The sequence below is a fragment of the Polypterus senegalus genome, chromosome 8, assembly GCF_016835505.1.
Source record: "Polypterus senegalus isolate Bchr_013 chromosome 8, ASM1683550v1, whole genome shotgun sequence".
NCBI classification, from domain to species: domain Eukaryota; kingdom Metazoa; phylum Chordata; class Cladistia; order Polypteriformes; family Polypteridae; genus Polypterus; species Polypterus senegalus.
Genome location: NC_053161.1, coordinates 104,395,889 through 104,410,517, shown reverse-complemented (window position 1 = coordinate 104,410,517; position 14,629 = coordinate 104,395,889). Strand labels below are relative to the sequence as shown.

General features: G+C 36.7%; 1 protein-coding gene across 1 annotated transcript in view; it reads right to left on the bottom strand.

The window, feature by feature from the left end:
* si:dkey-30c15.2 (uncharacterized protein LOC558938 homolog) overlaps positions 1-14,629 on the bottom strand; it is a 48,084-nt gene that overhangs the window by 17,892 nt on the left and 15,563 nt on the right. The window contains exons 3-5 of the mRNA XM_039761529.1: positions 7,736-7,799; positions 1,556-1,696; positions 742-840 (exon numbers count right to left, since the gene is read on the bottom strand). Coding sequence (XP_039617463.1) covers positions 742-840; positions 1,556-1,696; positions 7,736-7,799 — 304 coding nt within the window. The remainder of the gene's footprint in view (positions 1-741; positions 841-1,555; positions 1,697-7,735; positions 7,800-14,629) is intronic.

The following is a 14,629-nucleotide window of genomic DNA, read 5'->3' as shown; positions in this document are numbered from 1 at the left end:
TAAATAACTAAGCAGAAAGTTGGTAAGCTAAAACAAGAATTAGCATGGTGCAGAAATGTAATATGGATGGAATGCTAGTTCATTGAAGTACACACACAATCACCCATACTTACTTACAGTATGTCGAGCGAGGCAATTTAGAATTGCCAGCCAACTCAGAGCACCATTATATCTTTGAAATCTTTGAGACCAGACTCCCAAAGGAAAAATCATTTGAACATGAAGAAAACATGAACATTTTACAGGGAAAACCCCCTAGCCCATACTCAAATTCAGCCTTAAGTACTATGACAATAGTGGCTGCTAACTAACCCAACTGTGAGTTTAAATTATTATTTACCACAAATTTTGGGCAGGGTTTAAAAGCTATTTCCAGGCATAATGAAGTCAATCACTGAAACATTGAACCAAAGAGTACCTGAAGAGAATGTAAATCCATCTGTCTATTAGTGTTATACGTTGCAATAAGACCAATGACCTGCAACTCTCAATCAGATCCACAAAAGAATAATTCAGAAAGAAGAAACGGAGGGTTAGAGAATGTCTCAAAATAAACATCCAAATGTTAACCCTGTAGAAATGCTGAATTTTAAGCAGATACTTAACTGAGCATTTGTGTGACTGTTGAATCCATCACAAACCCTTCTTATACAATGAGTTAAAAACACTGAACAATAAATGGCAGAGTATGTATAGTAGTTTAGACACATACTGTATTCCAAGAAGAATAAACTGCCAAACCTGTAAATTAGGATTGGACGTCTCCCTCCATCCCTGAACTGTCAGTTTCACTTCATAAGCATAAATCATGACCAGAAGGAATGAGACACAGTAGAACGACTGCAACACAGAAAAGATGTGCTTTTTAAAAATTTAAAATTACTCAGAACCTCTAAAAACATGAGCAAAGAAATGTCTACTGAATTCATCAATGTTATAAGAAACCTGAAGGAATGATATTTACACCTCTTCGCCAAGTGTGTTCTTAACCTGTATAGTTTAGTGTACAGACATAAGGTAACAATGGCCCTGCTGCACATTAACAAGGGAATTACACATGCAGTTTGTACAAATCTTGGAAAAGAGGTTTCAGCAATTTATAAATCAATTATTTTTTTTAACTCCACTTGATCCATAATATATCCTGGGGTTGTATAGTCACTTAAACACACACACTAACTCACACCAGGCCATGTTTGACATACCAAGCAAACATACACAACTCTTTGAGATTTATGAGGAAACTGCAAAACCTAGAAAAATATCCATATCTACAAGAACAAGGGCAAGAGTTTAGGAAATGAATGGATATACAGTAATTTTTAAACATGCAGGCATAATGCATACTGTACTGTATTAGCATTCACAAAATGTTCTCATTGCTAAAAGACATCAAGTACATGGTTTTATTTTTGTATTTAATTCTACCCAATTTTCAGTCAAAATGTTAAGTCAAAAAGCACAATTAATTTTGTTACACTTTATTGTTACAGATTACACACATAAAAATAGAATTGAAATGGAGGAATATTTAAACATCTTAGCCAATACCTACCAAGGCCAGTCCCATTCCATAGTGGCAGAAAACATAGGCATTAAGGAAGCCTTCAGCAGGTAATAGTTCTATAACAGTTGTTGAAAAAAGTAGTGCTGCAGCAAGAAAGTCTGCCAAAGTAAGCTGGACTAGTGGGCGAACCTGGGGAAACACACAACAGTGGTTAGGTGAGGAAGAACAGTCGTGCTGAAAAGATCAATTATTTTTTACCTTTTCAAAACTGAATTGATTTAAAGCTGTAACTCTTCTTTCAGAAATGAAGATAATTAAAATGAAACAATTAAATGGATAACTGACAACACTAATTTGGATATCTATGAGCCAGTGTGGGGTGTGTTCATAAGTGTGCCATGTGATGGATTGGTACTCTGTCAAGTATTGATTTCTATCTTTCGTAAAATATTGCCAGAACAGTCACCCACAATCCCACCTCCAACCCAACAGGAAACTGAACAGGAAGAATAAGCAAAAATATACCTTTATTATAAAAAGATGAAGGAGCTAGGTGGGTAATTTAATTTAAAAAACAGCCCTGATATCTCTCTATGACTGGTACACCTTTCCTTCCTGTTAAACCCTGGGAAGTACTTCTATGGTACCAAATGTAATTATGCAGCCTAATAAAGTTATACTGTAGAGCTCCATATAGGAGCTTTAGGTGTTCCTATACCATCCCAGCACCACAGAATCATACTGTGGAGGGCAATGCAGGCTGTCTTACCCAATATACCGGATATAGTGTACATGTCTCTAACTCATGTCATGTCCTCTGGCCCTAACATTATTTGCATCTAAAAACTCTGTTTTTTTTTTGTTTTGCTCATATAATATCATTATATTATTTCACTTGTGTCCGTCCATCCATACTAATAAAAGGCAATGCAAAGACTCACTCACTCACTCACTGACTCACTCATCACTAATTCTCCAACTTCCCGTGTAGGTAAGAAGACTGAAATTTGGCAGGCTCTTTCCTTACAGCTTACTTACAAAAGTTGGGCAGGTTTAATTTTGAAATTCTACGCGTAACGGTCATAACTGGAACCTACTTTCGTCCATATACAGTAATAGACTGCAGCTCGGTGGCCATGTGAGGCGGAGTTGCGTCTCGCATCATCACGCCTCCCACGTAATTGAGTGCCTGCCTGTATAAGGTAAATATTCGTGGGTGAAGGACTGTGCTTAGCATATTCATAAGTGCAGCTACTGCGGAAACCCTCCCTCAGCGAAAGTGCGAGAGAAACTTTTAAGTGCCGGATCTGAGCTAAAATTAAATAAAGCCGTGGACATCGCAAGATCGCATGAGATATTCGCGAGATACAACTTTAATTAGAAGACGCAGGGTATAAAGCCTCGATGCTAAAGACCTGGCAAAGCCATGCCTTCTCTGCTGGCCTAAAAAATATCGGAATCACAAACTGATGTTAATTATATTTTGTCCATGAATACTTTATTAAATAATTCCAAATAGTCTGTCCGCTTCCTTTCATAGCTTTTCCGATGGTTATGCTGCTTCCAGGCATGTATTTTCGTATTAAAGTATTTAACCAATCTCATTTCAGCCATCATTTGTTGCCAGGCAGAGAGGCCTTCACAATCCATTGAGCAGGCACTCTAACACAGAATAAATGTCGATTAACCTGTTGCTTCAACCAATCAGATTTTGAGTTGGTGTCAGTAGGGCCCTCTAGCAAGCATACGGCAACGTCACCGGATTCAGACCCATTGATTGGATAGAAGCCGATATGACGAACTCTACGAGGCCACTGAACGCACCGCAAAGCGATCCTCGCGCAAGATCCTCGCGCGCACTACGGCCAACTCCATGGCAGGATTCTGGACAATATTATTTGCCAGACACAGACCAGATTTCAAGACCACGAAAACCTGATGTTTGTCGTGCTCCTCAAGCCCCAGAAGTTTTGGGAATACAAGAAAAATTTCACGCATCCAGCCTTCTCCAGTTTAACACAAGAGCCACGGAGTGGTTTTTGATCTGTCTTGGCTAAAAACAGAGCTGACTGTAATGTATGCCATGGATGATTTTGCATGGAAATCTCCCACTGATCTCCTTGACTTCCTTCATCAGAAAAATCTGAATGAGAGCATGGGGCAGCTGTTCACATTGGTATATTTGGCAGTGACCATTCCCGTGTACACTGCTTCTGTCGAGCGGACATTTTCAGCCCTAAAGCGAATTAAAACTTATGCCAGAAATACGACAGGGCAGGTTCGACTTTCAGCATTAGCTTCGATGGCGATAGAAAGGGACTTTTTGATGGAACTGAAGCGCACGGATAATCCCTATGACAGAGTAATTGAACTGTTTTTGAGGAAAGAGAGCAGGATGGATTTTGTTTACAAATAATCCGAATTTTTGGTGAGTAAAATGTTGTGATTTTCCTAAATAATATTGCAAGTTTATGAGTTATTATTGATGTTTTTTATGTGTGTCGCGGCTGTGGCTGCAGTAGAAAGGAACTTGTTCACCCCTGGTTTGTCTATTCAATAAAGGCATTTATTGTGGTTACAGGAGTTATCTTATATATATTATATATACACACACACATACATATATATATCAGCGCTTCCCGATTCATTTTACCCTTGCACCCCCTGTGACGGACGATCCCGATATCGCACCCCGTTGGTTTGAGCAGTAGTATGAAAAAAAATATGAGGTTAACGCAGAAAAACAGATCACCAATTGAAGCTTTATGAATAATGGAAACTTTGTTCGCCATCAATAATTGTTTTGGTAAAGCCATACAGTAAAAAAGTAGGAGCTAAGCGACGGTGACTTATTGAGGCAGGCAGGCGAGAGCACAATAGCACGCAGGCTCGATAGTGCGCGTCAAGTCGATCTAAAATGCACGATCAGATTTGAAAAAAATATACCTTTTCAAGTTCTATTTGGATATCAGTAGGTTACATTTAGTCGACAGAAATATCTTTGATAGGAATGTAAGTTGAATTTAGTCTTTAAAATTTTTATGGTGAAGAAAAATTTATGCAATGATGACTAAATTTAAACTTACATTCCTACCAAACATATTTCTGTCGACTAAATAAAAATTACTTATATTTAAAATTTAAATAGAACTTGAACAGATACGATAGTTCATAATACCCACTCAGCACTAAGTGCACATAAGAGCGAAAGTCATCCGTTTTAACAAGCAGCGTATTGCACTGATACGAAATAGCCTACTCATTTAATTATTTAGGAATGGATAGATAAATTAAGATTTTGTACAAATAATGTTTTTCATTTTTCTTCCTCGATGGATTCTGGCACCCCCAGCAACAGCTGCTCGCACCACAAAGGGTATATATATATATATATATAGTATGTGTGTGTGTGTGTGTATATATATATATATATATATATATATATATATATATATATATATATGTATATATGTATATACATATATATGTATATATGTATAAGCATAACAGTGACAAAACAATTACATTGACAATCATGTTACGTTATTTTCAAAATGTTTCCTTTTCTTTTTCATTACTTCTTTAACACACTACTTCTCCGCTGCGAAGCGTGGGTATTTTGCTAGTGCTTGATATAACAACGATTGCCACAACTACTATATCCCTCCACAACAATAGCAAGGAATCTGTGCTCCTGGCAGAGTTTTGGCCTTAGGCTTCTCTTCAAGACCTCAATTATTCACTGTGACCAATTATTGATTGTGGAATTTGACTGTTTATTCGGTGCATACTTTTTTACTGACTGAACTGCATTATGAGATTAATAAAGTATCTATCTATCTATCTATCTATGACACTACCATTTTACACCTCCTCTTCACTGCAAGACAAGCCTCACGCCTTTGTTACTCACTGAAACTGCATTATGACACTACCATTTTATTTTTCATTAACATTTTATTCATTTTGTTAAAATCAAATAACATTGAACACAAGCAATTCAAGTTTAACAAAACTAGGTTTGAAACTAGGTTTCAACCCCCACCCATGAGAGAGGGAGCTAGGCCAGCTGAGTAAAACTTTAATAGTAAAAACATGTAAATAAATGAATGAATAAAATGGAATAAAAAAAGAGGGGAGAGAATCCACTTCCTCAATTTAAATGCTTATTCTAACATGTTATTCAGTAGATCCTGCTACGTTTTGAAAAAGTTTTGTACTGACCCTCCAAGTGAGATTTTGTTTTCTTCTAATTTCAGATAATATATAACATCAGTTACCCACTGACTTAAAAGAGGTGAGTTAGCATTCTTCCAGTTGAGCAAGATAAGTCTATGTGACACTACCATTTTACGCCTCCTTTTTCCTTCATTTCAACGTAAGCCTCCTGTTAAAATGAAAAGGCACATTCAACCTAGCTGCGACCAACAGAAACGGTCTTCCCGGCCTACATACTCAGACCAACGCAAAGAAGCAGAAACATCTACATCATGCCAGACCAACCAGCACAGGCAAGATGCTTCAGAACAACAAACACAACATATGACAAACCACAGAGCGACATTATCCAAAGATCAGCGGCAGCATGTCTTGCACCTACACAGTGAATGAAAAACGAATTACACACACAACCTTTCTGAAGAGCAGCAGCAAACTGCCAGACAACAAGAAACATTACAACGGAAAAACTACAGGGATTCCATAAACACTGACAACTCAGATCAAGAAATTCCATTTATATTATGGTGTAGGCATTTCCCCCTCCGTTTAGCAAATTGTATGACTATCACCAAGTCACAAGGACAAATGTTTAATAACATCAGAGTTTATTTGCTAGGCCCTGGTTAAACCCATGGCCAACTGTACACTACATTTTCCAGAGTTACATCACAACCCATGTCAAATGTACAGGTACTTGCGGGTTACACACGGGAATATTTTCGCGGACAATAACGTTTATGCAACAAATTGCGTTTTCCAACAATTATTATAGACATCAGTATACTACATTACCTGAAGGGCACACTTCACACATACTGACTTACATGTGCCCTGCATTTCCCTTCTTATCCAATATCTTCTGTTAACCTGTTAATGTTACACTTTGTATTGTAAATATTATAGTCATTTACAACAGCATGAATAACACCCCATACTAATCATGTGATTATTGTAATATTGAGTCACTACTTATTAAAGTAATCTGCTTTCTTATTGTAATATGTAATGTTCTTCTCTACTTCATCATCATTTCATTAACGATTAAGTATGTTTTTGTTTGTCTACTTGCAAATAACAGTTAACATATCTACAAATAACGTACACTAATTTCAAAAGATGTGCTCAAGAAACATTAGCAACACACACTCAGCTAAGAAATTCCTCCATCCATTTTCTTAACCAGTCCAAGGTGGTAGGGTGCTGGTGCCCAAAATGACGTTTCAGTTGATTTCAGGGTACACTCACACAAACATAACCCTAAACACTTGCAATGGGCTAACAGAGCTGCCAATTAGCCTATCCCACAAAGTGAGCAGAAGTTGTAAGGTTGAAGAGCCCCTAAAAAGAGCCAATATTTTGTATATCTCTCTATTATAAAAAAAAAAATCTTGGGATGGAGACTAGGGAGACGAGAAGTGATCTTCTCGGAAGACAATTTGACATTCCGCAAGAGACACTTTAACGTCACGTGAGACAAGGCAGGGAGACAACATTTAAGGCAAGTTCACTGACATCTAACCTAGCAGTTGTTGGAATGCTTTTGGCAGACACACTTCATGTGCTCCCAGCTCTTAAAATAACGACAAGCGACAAGCAGAACACGTAGCTCGCCAGCAGCAGTAGTAGCAAACCAGCAGATGATCCAACCGCTTCTCCTCAGTGTGCGTTCAGTCTGCCCCCATTCACAATGTGAGCGGCAGAGACGCGAAGTGGCAAAAGGACAGCTGCTGTACAGGCTTTTAAAGGACAAGTATTATTTTTACAAAAGTTTTAAAGTAAAAGTGAAAATAATGCATATGTAACAATTCCCATGAAAATAACAATCTATTTAAATTGTATATCCAGTAAACCAAACCTTAAAAATTGCAAAAATAAACAAAACAAAAATTTTAAACTTTAAAATTCAGACTAACACAATAGGGCTACTGACATCCTATTGAATTAATTATAGCTTATTAAACATCTGATCCATTTTAACATGTTTACATGGAAAATAATGTCCGTTACCTGATCATCAAAGTACTTCTTCTTTACCAGGGAAACAGAAATAACGGAGATACTCCCAATTATACTGTAAAAAATAAATAAAACAGTAATGAATGATAATATAGCTGCAACTAAAATCAAATAAATATGAAAAATCCTCTTATCAAGAGTGGTATATACAGTAGAACCAGATTACAGGTAGTAATAAGTTCTTTATAAATAAATTATTTGCATTTATATAGCGCGTTCCTCACTACTCAAAGCGCTCAGCAATTGTAGGTTAAGGGCCTTGCTCAAGGGCCCAACAGAGCAGAGTTCCTTTTGGCATTTATGGGATTCGAACCGGCAGCCTTCCAATTTCAGCTTGCTGATTGTTATTTTGCAGACCTTTGTTGAATAGGGAGGGATGAGCTATGCTGGACAGAAAGGCATATTCTTGTCAACATTGCTCCTATGATCTTAAATTTTAAAACAACATCAATCTACTGAAGCCTGTTTTGACATAAGTAGAAAATGAAAGACCAAAACTAATCCTGGATAGGATACCGTCCAGGTTTAGAGCAATCAAATAATTTAAGCTGCATATGTCTGGGATATAAAAATGAACAGATTATCTAGAAAAATACCCTTGGACACTTCAAGAATGTGCCAGCTCCACAAAGACAGCATAACTGTCAACATTTGAATGCAGGACTCTGAAGCAGTCAGGCTGCACTGCAAAACCTGCACCAGTTTCAACATGCCTAGTCTAATCTAGGATTGTGGGATGGTAATATACATGGATATACTATAAACAAAATATAAAATATACATATCTCTATAAGAAAATCGGTGGCATATACATTTTTAGCTTACAATATTTGTTCATTTACAATGAAAGTATTATTGAAAGTTACAATGTTGAGCTCATCTGTTTATTTTCAGTTTTTCCCAAATCTTCTTTCTTGCTAAAGCCTCAGCAGTTTGATCTGAAATTGCTTTATAAAGTGACAGTGTAACACAAAGCAATTTGAGTTAGTTGTGGGATATGGGTCTAAACAGAAAATGCTAAAATATGTGAACATATGGCTTCTTTCATATAAAAATATACAACTACATATTCACTCACCTCAAATAATATACATGGCATTCTTCCTTCCTAAAAATGATCCCTTGTCTCATTTAAATTTTATGGCATGCCAAATTAATATCTACAGATAATCTCAAAATTAATTTCAGATATCTTAAAGTGCAGTATACTTTTAAAATATCAAACTGTTTTCGATATCTCAAAATACAGCATATTCCTGGAGATATCTCAAACATATTTTAAGATATCGCAAATACATTTATTATCTCAAAATTACCATGAATGCATTTTAAGATCTCTGAAATGCATTACATGACATTTCAAAACTACTTTCAGTAAAATTCCCTACTATTTAATTGGGATTACTGTCTATTTTAAGATATCTTGAAATGTATTTGAGCAAGACATTATTTTGAAATATTTGCAAACGTATTTTAGATATTTTAAAATGTATTGTAAATGCCTGAAAATGCCAATTAGATATGTTGAAATAATTTCATGTTTTTAAAGGTACTTTAAAATGTATTTGATTTCCTTGAGCTTTTTCTCTGACTGAAATGGATACTTTAATTAAGCTTTCTACTTGTTATAACTTATCTGCTGAAAACTTGGAAAGGAGCTAAGTCTCTGACAAGAAATGTTTTTATTTTCATTTTTCGATTAGGACTTGTAATTTATATCTACAAAGTAAGTAATTGGACCATCTGGGAATTATGTTCTGGTACTGAATGTAGAGTGCATTAAACCACCAAGGTTAAATAATTCTTTGTAATGCTTATATTTGCCTTTTTTTGTTTTGATGCAAATATGTTTAAATGAAAGTTACTAGTGAACTAAGCTCCAAGGGACAATATTTAGAAGCCCTCTAGTAGTGGTAAACTGGGTTAAAGTAAAGCTTCTGAAGTAATGACAGCCCCAGTCAGTGAAACACCCTGCCATTAGAGGTCCCTAGGGCTGAATATGCGAAGTACAATATGGAAAGTGAGACAGTTAAGAGGTTACAGGTAACAGCTGTAAAGGTGTTTTTGGCATTTCTTCCAATCATCCTTGAATAGAACCTATGAAGCTGGTTAAAACCTGTCCTGGGGAAAAGGGTCATCATTTCTCCGAAACTGCAGACTGCTTATATTGAGTTTTGTTTTTAAATTTTGCTCACATGAACTATGATGAACTATAAAGGAACTAATTTTCACAGGAATTTACAGGACCATTAAAGCAAATTAACTAATATACTGTGGTAATTTACATTGAAAGTTTGCTCCCTTGTGAATTAATAATTTGCAACCCAAATATATTTGTATGTTCTTTCTATATTACACCAATAATTTATAACTTTAATGCACCTGCTTTGTTATACAAGGAATTTGTGGTGCTTTTAGTCTAAAATAGTTGGTCAATTTACAACTTAATGGTAAAAGAAAATTTAAATTGTAGATTTACATTTTATTGGTCACATATACACACTACATGTACATAGTGAAGTAAAACTCAGGGAAGAAATCCTGTACTGTGCAATAAAATTAAAAAGTATACATTAAAAATAAATATTAAAAAAGTACAGATTAAAATACTCAAATAATTGTAATTGTGTGACACATAAACATATTAGAAGTATAATAACTGTTAAAATAATAATTTTATTATTAAATAATAAAAACTTAAATATAAATAATAGATTGACTATTTTTATAATTTTGAGGAATTCCTGACATGATAAACATGTTATTTTTATCGCCTGGAAAATGAAGATCTTTCTCAGTCTTTCTGTTCTTAATCATGTAGCAGGTACCACATCTAACTCTTTTAAACTGGCTGTAGAAAAGGTGAGAGGAGTCCTTCATGATCCTGGCTATCTATACACATTTCCGCATATGGATCCTGTAGGGATGGTAGTGATATCCCCATGATGTGCTCTACCAAGGACACAACTCTTGGCAGAGTTATTTTTCTTGAGCCATTACCAGACCAGGCATTGATGCATCCTGTCAGTATGCTTTCAACGGCCACATGGTAAAAGAACTTCAAGACAATTTTTTAACATTCTGAATTTCTTTGGTTGTCTGAGATGATAAATTTCTTTCTCACTGGAATGCCTCTGTGTGCGAACTACATTAAGTCACTCTTGATGTTGATTCCTAGGTATTTGAAACACACAACCCTTCCACTACAGTACCATTAAGGAACAGAGGTTTGTACTCAGGTCTTTGCTTCTTGTTCTACCTGCTGAAATCCACTATGACCTCTTTTGTTTTGCTCATGTTTATGAACACATTTGTCTAGGTAGGGCTTCTAATTGTAGCTAATGAGGCCCACCACAGCTGTGTCTGAGCTGCACCTGGTTACACAGTTAGATGTGTATAGTGAATACAGCAGGGAGCTAGGAACACATCCCTGAAGGGTGCTGATGTTCAAGGTAATGGAGTTATGGGTGTGTTTTCACACCCTAACCATTTAGGGTCTAGTAGACAAAAAAGTCCAGGATCCATGTGCATAAAGTGGAGCTAACACCCAAATTCTGTAATATTGTTGCTAGTATGGTGTCAACAGTTGTTTTGAAGGCTGAGTTAAAGTCAATAACCAATAGCCTTACATGGGCTTTTATTAACAGTGTCCAAGTGATAAAGAGTAGAGTGTAATATCTGGAAAATGTGATCATCTGTGGATCGGTTTGCCCGATATGCCAATTAAAGTAGTTCCATGTATTTGGGAAGGCAGGAACAGACATGGTCCTTAATCAGACATTCAAAGCATTTTGCAACTACTAAGGTAAGAGCTACAAGCTGGTAGTCATTCACACTGGATAGAGTGGTTTTCTTAGGTACAGGGACAATAGTGAGCCTTTTGAATCAAGTGTGGACTACAGTCTGGATCAGATATGTGTTAAATATAGTCATGAACCCAGAGTCTAGCGAGTTAGCACAGACCTTCAGCACACAACCTGTTATACCATCAGGGCCTAAAGCTTTCCTGGTGTTCACACAAATCCGTGTTCTCCTCACACTATGCTCAGACACAGAAAAAGGTCATAACAGATCCATCAGCCATTCCAATGTTATCTGGCAAGTTGCCGTTGTTACCATTGACACTAAACTGTGCCTAGAATAAGTTCAGCTCCTCAGCTAGAATAATGTCTGCATTCACCAGTGTATGAAATCTGCTCCTGCAGTCTGTAATGGTCCCGACATTTTTGCCACAAATGTGTGGAGTCACACTGGTCCATCCACTCCTCTACCCGATCCATGTACTGATATTTCACCTGCTTCACCACCTATCTTAGCCTGTATGACATCACCTATATGGCATATTACGTCATGTTGCCCGATGCAAGACCAGAGTTGCTCCTAACTGTTTTTTTGTGTAGTTCTCACTTAATTAATTTAAGAACACTTGTGAATAGTAATAATAACAGATCTAACAAGGGTTATTACAATATTTATTACAGTACAAAGGCAACTGTTGAAATAATACCATTCAAAAATGTTAGTTTTGTATTTAAACCAGAATTTAACAGGTTTCAAGCTTGTTCATTAACAGAAACGGTATAACTCATTCCCAAGGCTTTGATTTTTGAGACATACCAAATACACCTTGCACTGGAAAATGAGCTGAAAATAAAGATCTGATTAGTTTAATCTGAAACTATTGCCACACACGTGCGATTAAGAGACAGCTAAAGGGCTTGAGTAAGTGTAATACTACATGAGACCAGGGGATGGCAGAGTATGCTGACTGTCTCTCTCAGTTCCTTACAGACCATTCCTAGGAAATCCTATAGACATAGAATTATTAGACGCCGCATGGCCAGCAACATCGTACGTCAACGTCGCCACCGTATTGCAAGTGGCACTGCTGTGGAGTGAGGTAATGGATAAAGATGCCTCACGTATGTGCTGCTTGGGATTGTACAAACCGTTGTACCCCTCAAACCAGATCCCGGGGGATTACATTTCATAGGTAAGGCTGAACAATCGTTTTGGTTATATTTGGACATTAGAAAATCCCGTTTTATAATCTTAGCACTCAAGGTCACCTTACAATAAAATTAAACGTTAGTAAAATTAAAACAAGAAAATGATAAATCAAAAAGCAATAATTAGCAAACTAATAAAGTAATAGTGCAAAATTCACAGTTGGTATGCCAGTTTGAATGTTATGTGTTATTGAATCAAGCTGACGTATATGAGAGGGAAGAGAATTCCCGAGTTGAGGAGCACTAGGAGAGACACTCAAGCTTCCATAGCACTGAGTCTGATGTGTGGTACAGAAAGTAGAGCTGCAGAGGAGGATCTGAGTGAGCGAGAGGAGTGTAAGTCTGGAGGAGATCAGTGAGGTTGTGGAGAGCTTTAAATGTTAAGAGCAGTATTTTGTATTGTATTCTGTAGTTAACAGGGAGCCAGTGAAGTTGAGAGGGAATAGGTGTAATATGTTCAGTGAATTTAGAACAGGTTATTATCCTGGCAGCAGAATTTTGAAGAACTTGTACGCGATGAATAAGTTTATGTGGGATGCCAGATAGAATAGCATTACAGTATATTATATTATGTTATATATATATATATATATATATATATATATATATATATATACACACACACACATACATACATATATATATATTATATATATATATATATACATATATATATATACACATACATACATATATATATATATATATATATATATATATATATATATATATATATATATATATATATATATATATATATACATATATATATATATATATATATATACAGTGGAACCTCGGTTCACGAACGTCCCGGTTCACGTACAACTCGGTTCATGACCAAAAAGATCGCCAAACTTTTGCCTCGGTTCACAACCACACACTCGGTATACGAACAAGCCAGGTTCCCTTGCCTGCCTGCAAGCTGAGCTGAAAGAGAGAGAGAAAGAGAGAGAGAGAAAGGCGGCGAGCACGTGCCTGCTAGGGAGGGGGAGGAGGAGATTGCTTCATGTGTTTGCTGAACAAGCCAGTTTCCCTTGCGTCCTCGAGAGAGAGAGCAAGAGCGAGCAAGCACGTGCCTGCTGGGAAGGGGGAGGAGGAGATTGCTGCACGTGTTTGCCTGCCTATCTGTAGGCTGTAGTGCAAGCGAAAACATCCCCTCCCCCACAGGCAGCCTGAGAGAGAAAGAGAGCTGCCATGCTTTTCATTTAAGCAAAGCCGCTCCTTGTTCATTGTTTTCAATAAGACGTGCACTCTCTTTGTGCTCTACAGTATTTTGTGTGCTTTTGCAGTTAACTATGGCTTCTAAGCAAGTGGAGAGTGGTCAGAAGAAAGTTTTGAAGAAAATTGAAATCGAAGTAAAGAAAGAAATTACAAAAGGTGGAAAAAATGTTTACCAGTTTACTCATTTACCAATCGGAGAACCCTCGTGCTTTCAAGCAGCATAATGTAAACAAAGCCAGACTGCCAGTAATGTGGAGGGTCACAAGAATGTTCTTTTTGGAATGGCTGCATGAGGCTTTCACTCCCACCAGCTAAACAGCTAAAAGCACCAGAAACCCAAGAAATCACAAGAGAGAAAACACCTGAAGGAAAACACTTCATGCCAGAACTCGTTTCATGCAAGGTTAGTTTTCTTGGTGGTTTTTGTATTACGGATTTTTCAAAAGTAATTTTTTTAGTTCATAATGCGATCAAATGTTCGCTTTTTTCCTTGTGCTTAAAACTCATGAAAGGTTTACAGATGGAGTTTTTCATAGCGCGATTAGGTGCGATGTTACGTTTCTCTTTTTCAAATGTTCGCTTTTTTCCTTGTGCTTAAAACTCATTAAAAATTGTTTACATGGAGGACTTCATCGTGTGATTTGTTGCAATG